Genomic DNA, 14,318 nt, shown 5'->3' with positions numbered 1-14,318 from the left:
ATGAGAGTATTGATACACAAAATAGCATATTCATTGAAATACATTTTGAAACAAAATATCACTGAACAATGATACCAACTTAAATTTGTTAAAAAAAGAAACCGAGTTAGAAGAGACGAACATATCTAAGAATAAGCATTTTAAATGTTTATCATATGACGGAAAAAATCAATCACTTCAAAGTCGATATGATCTTGTCAGCCCCTTGCACATTTGCAGACGTAACCGGTGTAAACAATATATGTTTAGTATAATAAAGGTTAGAGCTTAAAACTCATTTTGATAAGTGCTTTCCAACTCAAACTTGGGAAACCAAAATGATATATTTTTAGACGCACGTGCAATGTGACAGTATCATGTCAACTGGTCACAACCGTACTGTCAGTGTGTGGCAGTATGAACTTGCCCATGATTGGTATATGAAAATATAACATGCCAGCAGGTCACGTGATGTTTATTAATAGAAACTTTGTCCATACAAAAATAAAATGTTACTACTACGTGGCTGATACTTTATAATTAGGCTAAATGAAGACAGAGAAGAGTTATTTTAGATGGCTGTCTTTAAATACCTTTATATTTCATTGTAAGAGCCTGTTTGATTCATAAGGTGTTGTCTATATCCGGTTGTTGAGTACGGAAAATTACTTTAATTGGTTTAATTTACTATATTCTTCATGTTTAAACCTGTTGCTGGCTCTGATGAGACGTATATTTCTTATTGTGTAATGTTGATAAATCTTTGGTGAAGTGTGAGGTAATTGCTTTATAAACAAATTTCAGTCCACAGTAGACTAATGTTCTAGTGAACTCGAGTTTCACTGACCGTTCCAAGCCGGAATTCCCATCATTTATCGGTAAAGCTTTCTGATGCGTGTGATGTCCATGTGTCGTCATAGTACGTTTGTAAGTGAGATTTGTCCGTTTGTGTCTATAGTTCAGTGTCTTCTATGCACGTGCCTTTTGCAACTAGTTCAATGTCGTCTTTGCCCTTACCTTGCGTCTCTAGTTCAGTGTCGTCTGCGTCATTGTCATGTGCCTCTAGGAACGTGTATTTGCTGCCCATACCTTGTGTCTTTAGATCAATGTCGTCTTTGCCCGTACCTTGTGCCTCTAGTTCAGTGTCTCTTGTGCACCTGCCTTGTGCCTCTAGTTCAGTGTCGTCTTTGCCCGTACCATGTGCCTCCAATTAAGTTTCGCCTGCGTCATTGCCTTGTGCCTCTAGGTACGTGTCGTCTGTGCTGCCTTTGCCTAGTATCTCTAGTTTAGTATTGTCTTTGCCCTTACCTTGTGCCTCTAGTTCAGTGTCGTCTGTGCCTGCGTCATTGCCTTGTGCCTCTCGTTCAGTGTCGTCTGTGTCTTTGCCTTGTGCCTCTAGGTGCGTGTCTTCTGCGTCATTGCCTTGTGTCTCTAGCTTAGTGTTGTATGTGCAATTGCCTTGTGCCTCTAGGTGCGTGTCTTCTGCGTCATTGCCTTGTGCCTCTAGGTGCGTGTCTATTGCGTCATTGCCTTGTGCCTCTAGGTGCGTGTCTTCTGCGTCATTGCCTTGTGTCTCTAGTTCAGTGTTGTTTCTGCAATTGCCTTGTGCCTCTAGTTCAATGTTGTCTTTGCCCTTACCTTGTGCCTCGAGTTCAGTGTCGTCTGTGACTGCGTCATTGCCTTGGGCATCTTGTTCAGTGTCGTCTGCGTCATTGCCTCGTGCCTCTAGTTCAATGTTGTCTGTGTCCTTGCCTTGTGTCTCTTAATAGGATTTATATTTGAATTATTTACAACTGCGATTGTCTGTTGTATTTCTCATCGTATAAAAAATGTCCTGAGTTTTTCCTCTGCGTCTCGACAATTAAAATCACGACAATGTCGTCTTAAGTGATACCATCTAAATGATACTCGGTGTTCCTAAATACACCCTAGCTTTCCCTTGTATTTTACTGTGTTCTGCTTTCAATAAGATGCATCTCCCAGAGTCTGTTTCATAGCGTCCTTCCACTAAAATATATTTCAAAGTTAAATGTTATATAACTTATTCTGTTAAATTATTAATCTTTAAGACATGTCTTATTTTGTATAATAAAAATACTTTTGGCAAAGCATTCTCTAGATTAAAGAATTCATATGAATGTGCAATTTGGTTTTTCTGGTGTAATTTTATCATATTCTATAGACATGCTGATTTAATTGTATACAAACATTACAACCAAACATATTGCCATAACACATTATACACAGTACGAAAAGTTCAAGCTTTATTTACCACAGCGTTGACGGTTAAGTATACATGTAGACACCTTAAACAAGGACGTGCAAGACATTTCATAATACCCTTGTGGATTCAATGTTTGCTTACAGATTGCTATTTCATGTAATCTTAAGCAAAAGTTGCAAGGTGTCCAAACAAATTCTTAGTCTGACACGTAGTACGCACAGTTCTGTTTTCCTTTCATAATTGTAGAAAGAGGAGTGTTCTCTCAACAGCAATATAATGAACAGTATGTTACTTAATTGTCCAAAACAATGCATACCGTATAATAGTCTACTAATACGTTTTGTTCCAACTAGCACACAATTTAACAGAAATATCCGGACAATGTCCACACCATACTTATGATTTAAAATGAAAAAGAAAACTATTGAGATATGACTTCTGACACATTGAAACAGTTAACAAGCGGTATAATGTTGAGTGTCTTATATGTAAAATAACAAATAGGAAGTCTTCACCAAAACGGGGTAAACCCTCACCATTTTTAGTACATATTACTTCAATCACAACTATTATCATTGAAATTAAATGCAAAACAAGTAGTACACAATACATCGGCAATAAAAAGGCCGAAACAAAGGAAATGCACCATTGAAATAGAACAAAACACACAAAGCTATTGTGGTATATATTGTAAGTCTAAAACAAGAATTAATTTACATCATTTTTATCACAATTATGTTTTGATTTTTCCAGACTGTATACGTTTATCTGAGGACAGCTGTTTTCTGCGACAAGTCGTTATTGTAATTAGAAATGTCATGGAGAAGATGGTTTTATGCTTTTGTCACAAGAAAAGCCACAGGAGTAAAACAGGATAATTTGATCCTTGCTGTGATATGTAACAAAAAAAATCTGATTATAATTATGTAACTGCTACTTATACTTCGCAGAATACTTAACTCATTTCCTGATAAGAAATTACGAACGTGCTAAGTATACTTAACCAGTATTCCTATTTTGTTAACTTGGTGATATGTATACTTAACCGTTATTCATATTCTAATTTACTTCGACTTATTCGTACACATACACATATATTTAAATGACAAGCCCCAAATAAATAGATTTTAATTAGATAAAAAAAATAAAAGTAGCCAAATCATAAAACGATATCATTGCAACACATAATGCCTCAAAAGATCCATCTTTTTCAATTAATGTTTAGTTATTTCACACGTGAAGTGTAATACATTGAATGAATGTGATTCTAAATCGTGTTGCAAAGAATGCTTATTACTATAAACTGTATATATTGACGATGCACATTGTTATAATTTTAACAGAAAACTTGTGTGTCAGTCTTATTTTCCTTATCTATAATAATCATTATGCAAAGCAAATGTTTGTTATGTAATTCAAACCTCTCTGATGATTTCTGTTTCTACCCCTGGATTCTTCCCATCGCATTTAGCTCATACCCTAACGATGAACCCGCACTCTTTCGGTTTCACCATGTAGCGTACACCTTAAAGAAGAACCCAAGTCTTTTTCCGGTATTACCGAATAAGTGTGTAGCTTATATATTTATCCTCCTTTACATAAACGAATTTTAATACCAAAGGTCATGTCTTGTTTGTGTCGTTGAAAATATCTATGAACTCATTCCTCAACGTCTAGACAATAAATTCCACGTATGTACTCTTAGAACTGTTAAATAGTATTTATACATTGTGTTCCGTAACTGAGAACAAAATGCCAATGCCTTTCCGGATCATATAATGTTCTTTAATCGAACACGTATAAGTTTACATACCTTAGAGTATGTTAAATGTGCATTTGGTTTTGAAGCGAGCGGTCTTGTCTATTCGTTTGTGTACATGTCTTTCAAAAATGATAAAAGGTCGATAGTATATGCATGTGCAAAGCAAATAATTATAAAACTGTGGAGGAATGTTACTTGATGAAATATTAATTATATATCAGGAAACCACAAGGACGAGCGGTAAATACAGTTGCAGATCGATGCAGCTGCATTTATCACAGGGCCTTTAACTTCTATCTTCCTGCATTTGGCTAGTGAAAATTATAACAAAAATGTCATATGGAAGAATGATTTATCCAGTTTTTACCGGAGACGCCGTGATATAAACAATGGAGTGGGTTTCTCGCTAACATGTGTCACAATCCTTCCTAGTTGTAATTAAGTTAGTGCCACGTTTATTGAACACTTCCGAGCAGAATTCAACAGGCGACAAAACATATTGAGTTAAACTGCTCCACCAATTTAGGACAAAACATGTCTTAAAAGGCACAGTGGAAAAAAGGATGTCATGCATAGTCAGAATATTTCTAAACTGCTATATAAGTAATCTACTGATAACAACGCCAATTTCAAGCCGTTCCTTAGACACACTGAATAAGTACCTGCAATGTTAGCACTTGTCCATAAAATGACAAATCATATATAGTATGTATTATGTATAATTTCTCTTACCTTGTGCGGAACTCAATCTTTTAAGGTTTATAATAATATTTATATGAAAAGCTACAGAAATAAGCTCAGTCGCCAAAAGTTTAAACATAAACCCCGTTCAATGGCACTGGATAAACGCCAAAAACATAAAACACAAAAACAAAAAATCACAGACAAGAAACACGGAACAACAGTTCAAAACTCCTCAAACGACACAGTGCATATATAATATATAAAAACTAGGTGTGCTTATCAAGAATAGTTAGGTACCGCCTTTGAACGGTCAGTAAAAGATACTGGGGGGTTAAACCAGTTTGCGGGCACAACCTCACTCTTATTCCAACACTCCTGAATAATGACTCCTAAATTCAGTATCTGTTTTTTAACATGAAGCATTTTTGGGGGTTTAACCGATCTTAAACCATATATATTCATATAATATATTGTATTTATGAAAGGCAATACATAGTAGCCCGCGACATTAATTATATCAAATTTTAGCGTGTTTGGAAAATGATTGTTCAGATTTGTATCAGCAGTAATCTGTATACACATCTAGCGAATATCGAACAATTGTCGCTGTTTATTTCCTGAAGTGCGAACAAAGAGACGCCAGCTGCATGCAGCCAGACAATAAAGCAGTAACTATGCATAAACTGTTATTTATTGAAATCCCTACAGGGTATTTTGTGCATCAACCATAATTATGATATGTCGGTCTGCAATCTGCACAAATATATGCAAATGCATATTTATATATAGTCACTAAATTTCTAGACACCAGATGGTCACAAAATCGGCAAATACATTGAACAAAACAAGCCTGGTTTTGTCAATGCGAGATAGAATGAGACCGATAATATATCATTTTACATGATTAAAAACCATTTTGTCACTCCTTGAGCTGAGTTACCGATGCAATTTTTAAAAAAAAACTGGGATTCACGTAGTTTTAAGACAAACCCAGTAAAATCTTAATTTAGACAATACCTAAAAACTGCGAAATATGTGTCGTAAGTGATGTGATACCTCAGTAAGTAAGATTCAATGCGTTGTACACAACAATATCAATTAAATGCAAGTTTTCGACAATTTCCTTTCTTCCTAGCAATTTTATTTTTCTTGCAAATGTATCATCTGCTGTCTCGTCCATATAAATGTGACCTAGGTATGAACGGAATATAGGAATTGTATGGTTGGAATTGACAAAAAAAGGCTCAACACAAGCTTCATATCTATCTGGTATTAAATTCTTGTGTATTCAATGATCGTATAAAGCGTTTAAAGTATTTTTTAACATACATCTTTACCAAAACTTCACAGATATTACCGTTCTGTTCTCGAAACAGTACCACTTTCATCGATATAATGCAGACTAAATAATTTGTATTTCAGATGGACAGTGCATTGCCCATTTTTAAATTTCCTACATGGATCCCGATAATTTAGTCAACTACAAGTGTGCGTTTGTGTTACTTTCTTATATAGTTAAAACACTTCATCGTTATAATGCAGACCCCTTTATTTGTATTTTAGGTGGACAGTGCATTGTCCATGGTTAAATTTCTTACCTTTGGTCTCGACAATTCAGTCACCTACACGTTCGCGTTTATGGAACTTTCGTATATAGTTCATTTGGGAAAACAAAACATGAACTTCAGCCATAATAACATTGTCTAAGGTCTGATTAAATGTACTTACTTACTGAATAGTGTTATTGGATCTACAACCTTATTGGTTTGCGTTTCCCTTACTCAGAAACCATAACTTTATACACCAGCAGTTGTGATTTTAACAAGTGTAGTAGTATAGCGGTAAAACAACAATACAAAGCATGGCGATGAAGATCACAATGGATCCGGCCTAGTGTTGTGTTGTTTTAATGGTTAATTTGGTGACATTATAAAATAAATATCTTCCGCGTGTTTACAATATTTGCAGCATTGTGCACATGACTTTAGAGACTTTTCCGGAAAGCAAAAAAATGCTATCCGTTGATGTCCAAACTCGTTGATTAGGACGTTTTTTACTACCCTCTAACACAAACACAAGTATTGTATCTTTGTTAAATAATGTTTTCTTTTACTTATTTGGAACGACCCAACGATATGCGTAGGGTGCATGTTTTTGGTTGATTAAATGTTTTCATTACATAACTTGAACTACGAAAACAAATAAAATGGTGTTATCGTCATAATTAGCAGCTGCAAAGAAGCGTGTGATTTTTGATCCTGCTGTGTACAAGGAATATGTTCATTCGGATGTTTGTATATTGAAGGCATCGCCGCTTAAGTTAAATGTTTAGTTGTTACACGTCGCGCTTTTGGCTTCGGAAAGCAGGATACAATAAAATAAAAAAAGCTACAAAAGAACATACTGAGCCTACACATATTAGGTAATGAACTACATTGTTTGATAATTAGTGTACATGTGTTTTGAAACATGATGCCTTCGAAACACAAACTTAATCCAAAGAATGTTTACAGTAGTTGCTCTTTGATCCTAAAACTCCACGCATTGGAAGTTACTTACTTAATTGGTTTAACCAGTATTTAATCTGATAATATAATTAGTTCAATGCACATATAATAAAAAATTGAAGGATAATCGCAAAGTAATCATGATAGTTACTTCCCTTATTTAAAGTCCAGAAATCACTGCCACCATGCAGATCACGTGACAATAGAATTATGTATTTTTTCTTTAATTCTAAGTTTTTTTGTATTTCCACCTCAATACCCCTTAAATAATTGGAATTTTATAACAAATATCCCAAAAAGAGCGATGAAAAGACATTTTAACAAAATATTTATATGAAGTTTATTAGCTGAAATATTGCCGTACTCGCTCATGGTGGAATAAATCTTGTCAGGGGATATCACTGCGTTTGAGATTGCTTTGATACGAACAAAATTGTCAGCGTGCTTTAAATGTTCTTAAGGTCCAAAGATCAAATTCAGTGTTCCCGGGTGACCGTAAAATTATATTACTGAGACTGAGCAATGAGTTATATCATATGAATATGTATCTCTTGTAATATATATATATATATATATATGTGTGTGTGTGTGTGTGAAACTAAACAGGTTGTCTGAATAAACTTATCCAGACACACACAACCTACTCTAATATAATATCTAGTCTAATATTATTCCGTCAATATTTCAACATCACAATTTTGACTTATGGACAACAATCAAGAACTATTTCTTTGTATATTTGTTTGAACAATCAACTCGATCTTATTCGTTGCGTGATGGTGATTCCTCGTAATGAGGAGATAAAAGACTTTTCTTTGAGATTGATTACTTCCTATCAAGAAAAGGAGACACTTTTTTAAAAGATATGCATTCATTTTAAGCATACATCATTGAATTAGTTAAAGTTTAATACAATCAACGATATATTTCCTATGCCTAACCAAATGTGCATAATCAATTGCAGAACAGATAACATGTTTGCATGGAACACCGTAAAAAGCAGTGTCCACACAATTTAGTTATCAAAGCAATAAACAAGACAGTCTGCACTACGATATATCGCAATAAAACATTTAGATTTACTCTGTGGGGAAATGTATTTCTTTTAAATTTAGCAATGTCATTCATCAAGTGTGAGATAATATCTCGTTGGCGGAACTCTACATTAGTTTAATTGATTGAGGGCAGATAACAACAGATCTGAAGTGCATGTAGCAACGGTTTGGAGTATGCTTTTGTTTAACGTAATTCATTTCCTTAACCATTTTGATCATCATAATTATTTGATTTCCATGGTGGTTATATATTAAATATGACCTGGTTGTGTTATTCATCCATTTAAGTGCACTTCAAATTCAATGTATTTTATACATTAAATAATTATACATATTGACGTAATCAAGAGGAATAAATGTACGTGCACTTCAAATTTAGTGTGTAAATCATGAACATGTCAACATCTTTAATCGATACGAACTCTTCATTGAATTTTAAAAAAAGTCCCACGCGATAAGATACAATGTATAATATTATATAAATACGATTCTGACTTTGTAGTTTAAAGATACACTCTTACTCCCAAATAAGATGTAACATAATTAATAGAAATGGCTTGATATACCAAAGGGAATGAATGCATGTCAAAGACAATGGTTCTTATGAAGGATACCTAGTTTAATTTGAAAGAAATGTGCAGAAAATACGGTTTTTCTACCTTATGAGACAATAGTAAATCACAGTGAATCTTTTAGCACTCACCAATCATTTAATATTTTTGCATTTTCAGGTATTAAATACACGGCTACAATCTTGTTTTCAGTAATCAATACTTTTCACAAATGCATTATTTTGTAAGTTGTTCGCTAAACATTTATGTTTGTCATACATGTGTATGTATTGATTTTAAAAAAAGGTTGTCACTTTGAACTATTTGGTAAATGAACATCACTTTGATAAATTGCAATAATTTTAATTTTGAAATATTAAATTCGATAAACTATTCGGTGTAAATGTTAGATTTTATGATGCACATGGTATATATTATCTCCCATGGTAATTGGCAGCAACGAATATTAAATCTAGCATGAAGGGGGAATTTCATGATAATGAACGTCTGGCTATGGCGTAATTTTTATTTAACATTCTGTGAAGTTTGAGTTTTACCAGATTGCCTCTTGAGTGATTTCTACATATAACTAATACACCATGAAGTACAAGCCTACGCTCCACCGTCTTGTTTTTTATTCATTTGAAGAAAAGGCTTTACTCAATAATTATTAAAGTCAAATTATTGAACTTTAACATACATGTGTTTCAAACATCTATCATTATGTGTACCAAACGTGTATGTATTGAAAGGGAAGATTTATTTGAAAAACTACAGATTCAAGGTCGGCAGCAAAAACAAATAAACATAAGCCCCGCTTAATGACACAGGGTTAACGCAAAGACATAGAACACACAAACAAAACATCACAAACAAGAACAACAGCACAATACTCCACATAAAACACAGTGAACATATACTATATAAAAACTAGGTGTCTTTATGAAGGACTGTTAGGTAAGCTAACAAATATGCAGACTTATAAAATAGTCTAAGAAAACTAAACTGTTGAAATGACATGGTAAATAAACTTCAAGAGAAATTTCCCTGAAGCTAAAAATAAAACCTCTGTATTAAAATAGCATTTGCGGTTTGTTTATTATTATTTGTTTTATTGATAAGTTTCCTCAAGTTAATGCATACTTTGATAAGATTTACCTTTTGCGTTTGATCTTTATTAAGGATTGTTGGGATAAGAGTGAGGTTTGTGCACATAAACTGGTTTAAACCCCAAGTAAATTTACATTTTACTGACCGTTCCAAGGCGGTACCTAACAATTCTTGATAAATATACCAATTATATATATATATGTAGAGTTTTGTGCTTTACTGTGTTTCTTTTTTGTGATTTTGTGTTCTATGTTTTTGGCGTTTGCCCATTGCCACTTAACCGGGTTTATGTTAATACTTTTTGCTACTGAGCATGTTTCTGTAGCTTTTTGCATAAATATTGATTCAGACTATTCATTGACGGTAATGATACGTCTTGGTATCACGACAATACCTTATGGCTGTATGATACTGGTGTCATTTAGAGAGACTTCGTTATTTAAAGCTTCAAGTACAGGCCAATATGCATACACTTTATTCTAGTTGTGTTGGATGTTGTTATGAAGACAAAGATCTTATTTTAGTATCAATATAACTACATATATGTCTGAGTTCAGTTCAGTCAACCAAATAAAAGTCATATAATGAAATATGGACGGACGAAAAATAACAAAAAAGTTGATATAACTTATATTAGCATTCTAGTCATAATGAAAATCACTAATAAATTTTATTTATTATAAATTATAGTGTAAGATGTAAAACTACGTTGTAAGTATAATACATGATAATGTTTCAGCTCATTCCTAAACAGAACGAACAATAATACAATGAAATATACAGGGACACGTAAAGTTGTCCCAAATTCAAAAATAACCCCTGTTTAGGGGCACAAGACAATGGCTAAGCGACAATAAATTGTAGACACAAAAATATTTACATCACATTCACAAATACAAACACTAAACACCAACAAGCGTTTGTCATATATTAAACTGCACTGACACGATATAATATATCGTATATATATCGAATCAGTGCATTAATGCATTTTCCAACATACGTCATTATGTCATTAAACTGTAATTAGCAATGACTTTTCTTTGCCCAACCAGACGGGTTTATGTTAATACTTTTTGCTACTGAGCATGTTTCTGTAGCTTTTTGCATAAATATTGATTCAGACTATTCATTGACGGTAATGATACGTCTTGGTATCACGACAATACCTTATGGCTGTATGATACTGGTGTCATTTAGAGAGACTTCGTTATTTAAAGCTTCAAGTACAGGCCAATATGCATACACTTTATTCTAGTTGTGTTGGATGTTGTTATGAAGACAAAGATCTTATTTTAGTATCAATATAACTACATATATGTCTGAGTTCAGTTCAGTCAACCAAATAAAAGTCATATAATGTAATATAACCCCTGTTTAGGGGCACAAGACAATGGCTAAGCGACAATAAATTGTAGACACAAAAATATTTACATCACATTCACAAATACAAACACTAAACACCAACAAGCGTTTGTCATATATTAAACTGCACTGATACGATATAATATATCGTATATATATCGAATCAGTGCATTAATGCATTTTCCAACATACGTCATTATGTCATTAAACTGTAATTAGCAATGACTTTTCTTTGCCCAACCAGACGAACATACTCAGAAAATGGAGGTAGCATTGCGCTGAAGATCGCAGAAAGCAGTATCCACAATCAAAGTAAAAGGCAGACTGCTCTCCGATATATCGCCATAAAACATTTAAATTAACTCATCGGGGAAATAATGTAAAATTTAGCAGGGCTACTCGTGACAGGTAAGATGATATTGCATTTTAATGCAGTTTCGACGTGAAGTTTCATTTGTTTAATTGCCACAAAGTAGAAATTAAAATGACTTACTGTGACCGTTATCGGGATGAAAAAAATGTAGAACACTAATAATAAGTTTAAATAAAAACGATTCACGAACCTTAAGTTTATTTTTATTTTGTTACGAACTACTTTGTATGTCTTTGTTAATCATACTGCAGAATTGTTTTGTAATAGATTGCGTCAAATAAATATTACAAGAATACCGCATTGCAATTTATTACACACAAAGTCTACAAGCAACACATCGCACAATTCACTTGTCGAAGTCCGATAGACCGATACGAGCGTTTTCAAATCTGCTGAAGTCACATCATAAAAGTACGAATACAAACTCTTAAGAAAATGACACAAAACGTGCATCATTAGATTGGACTGTAACATGTTAAAGATTGCATTTAAAATTATCTAACCAATATAATTTATAATAAATTGCATAAGTCACTGCAGTTTGATCTGGGCTGTCAAATAGCACTGTCTCTTGATAATTTGGCTAGAGCGACGTGACATCCAAATCTACAATAATGCGCTCTTGTCGAATGCAATCTCAGTGTGTGTATACCACGTGATAAATAACGTCACAAATACTTTCGGAAGGCATCATTTTGCTTCGAATGGTGACATAAAACAAAGATATCATTTATTTTTACTCACCACCATTTCAAAAGAAACAAAGAGCAGTCTATGTCGCTTAAAGTGTTCCGCCTTCGTTTTATTACCGGAGTTTGAGTAGTTGTTAAATTTCCTCAAACACTTCGACAAACCTTTGTCAAATATAATGTTTTGACAGTGCTACATCAGGCAGCGGTTTAGTGAAAAGATTTAATGGAGTGTCTTAAAAAACTTTACTCTTAATTTAAATCGTAGTAAAAGACCGGTGCCGGGGGTATGTTAGCGGCATAGACTGCATTTAATTTGATGAATAAATAGTTAAGTTATCTTTGTTTAAAGGCTTCATTTGAAGAAAATAGTTGTCTTCCGGCCGACGTAGTATTTATGACGTAATTTATCACGCGGTATACACACACCGAAACTATCGAATAAGAAAGCGGAACAAATAGTAAGAATATAGCAATACAAAATCAGGGTTGGAATCAAGAGTCTTAAAGGGGTTCTTACATGGGTCACCACGGGTCAAAATCAATGAAAACAAACAAGTAAGTGACGTCAATTTCACCCTGGATAAGTGACATTATTCATTCATATTTCCATTACACTTACCAAGTCCAAGGTCGCACTGTCTTCGCTCGGAATTCAAAACTTGAACTCTTGATATCACATTTCGTTTTGTCGGGGTGGCGAACAACTGAACTGCGTCGATGCTGTAGCCGACTACTTCTTGACGAACCAAAACACTTATCCATCGTGACATATATCTAATGATGTGCTTTTTTAATTCCACTTGAATGAATGTTAAGCTGGCATTTGTATAATTGTTATATCGGTATACGAACTAGAAAGTCACTTTTAAAGTTGAATTTCGTTTGCAAATGTGCTGATTCCGTTTCACATTATAACTGAAACTATAAATCCAGAATTGACGCGGATACCAATATTATGCGTCAACCACACTGTTCAGTTAATACTATATAGTTGTCTATCACTGTCCGTGCGTAAGACTATCACCATGTCTAATGTGAAAAAACAAATCTTGTACACTTTCCTCGAGGCTGTTTCCTTCCTCAGTAGAGAACCTAAACATGAGTATCTCATTTAAAGTTCTGATGTTGTTATCTGATACGGATGGAAACACATCATAATTAGACTGCGTTTATTATATCAAGTACAATTATCTCCCGACGCCGATGTCACGTTTCTCTGATTTCTTGCTTATGAAATAACATATCTTGGCTTGTCTCGTCATGATATAGGAGAAAGAAAGGTCGAACGTTTCCTGTAAAATGATTCTCTCTGGTCTGAATTATCAACAAAAGACACACCGGAGCAACGTCTTATGTTATTAGAAACTGATTTAACAAATGTCTTGGAAATCAGTTATTTCAACCTTACGCTATTAATTCTGAGACAATATAGCTACGATCTCTTTTCATAAAAAGGTATTACGTTACTCGAGAACAAAAGTGACAGTATAATAAAACTAGAAAATCTCCTGAAGTATTTTGTATATTTTTTTCCCTTACAAACAGTTCGGAAAGGTAAATTCGAAAAAAGAAAGAAATTATATTGCAGAAGTGAAATTGCAACTACATTGAAGAGATATCATATGCTTGAAGAGAAATATTGAGGAAGAACACATATGGAAATACCAATGTCTGTTTGATTGTACCGTATAGCAAAGGGATTAGCATATTCACTTTTCAGCAATGCATCGGGTTTGTTTTTTCGACTTGATGAATGTGACTGTGCATTTTGGTATCCACACCGGTGGAATGGGTTTCCTTCAGGTTTTATCACCAACAACAAAGGATCTCGATTTCACATCACATCGTGTCAAAGCAAGTGTTTTCTAGCCTGGGCGCATATGAGTTTAAATTGTGGTCTCCAGGCCGGAGAGGTGGGTTTACTTAAGGTATTTCCACAAGGAAGGACGACACTCTCTTATACCATCGTTCCAAAGAAAGGTATTTCAAGCCTCCTCTTGACTGGTCGCATATGAA

At 34.0% G+C, this 14,318-nt stretch overlaps 1 protein-coding gene across 1 annotated transcript; it reads right to left on the bottom strand.

The window, feature by feature from the left end:
• Positions 1-1,189: 1,189 nt before the first annotated feature.
• LOC128223384 (sodium/potassium/calcium exchanger 1-like) lies at positions 1,190-13,072 on the bottom strand. Its single transcript, XM_052932665.1, has 2 exons — positions 12,922-13,072; positions 1,190-1,740 (listed from the first exon to the last, which is right to left on the bottom strand). Exons 1-2 carry the CDS (start codon positions 13,070-13,072, stop codon positions 1,190-1,192), a joined length of 702 nt encoding a protein of 233 aa, XP_052788625.1.
• Between the last annotated feature and the right edge of the window lie 1,246 nt (positions 13,073-14,318).

Source organism: Mya arenaria, chromosome 17 (genome assembly GCF_026914265.1).
Source record: "Mya arenaria isolate MELC-2E11 chromosome 17, ASM2691426v1".
In the NCBI taxonomy this organism is placed as follows: domain Eukaryota; kingdom Metazoa; phylum Mollusca; class Bivalvia; order Myida; family Myidae; genus Mya; species Mya arenaria.
Note: the sequence above shows the minus strand (reverse complement) of the source record. Positions and strands in the feature narration are given on the sequence as shown.

Coding starts and splice junctions, on each gene's coding strand:
- LOC128223384 (XM_052932665.1), bottom strand. CDS start 13,072: ATGTCACGATGGATAAGTGTTTTGGTTCGTCAAGAAGTAGTCGGCTAC. Junction 1,741..12,921: donor ACAGTGCGACCTTGGACTTG/GTAAGTGTAATG, acceptor AATCCTATTAAG/AGACACAAGGCAAGGACACA.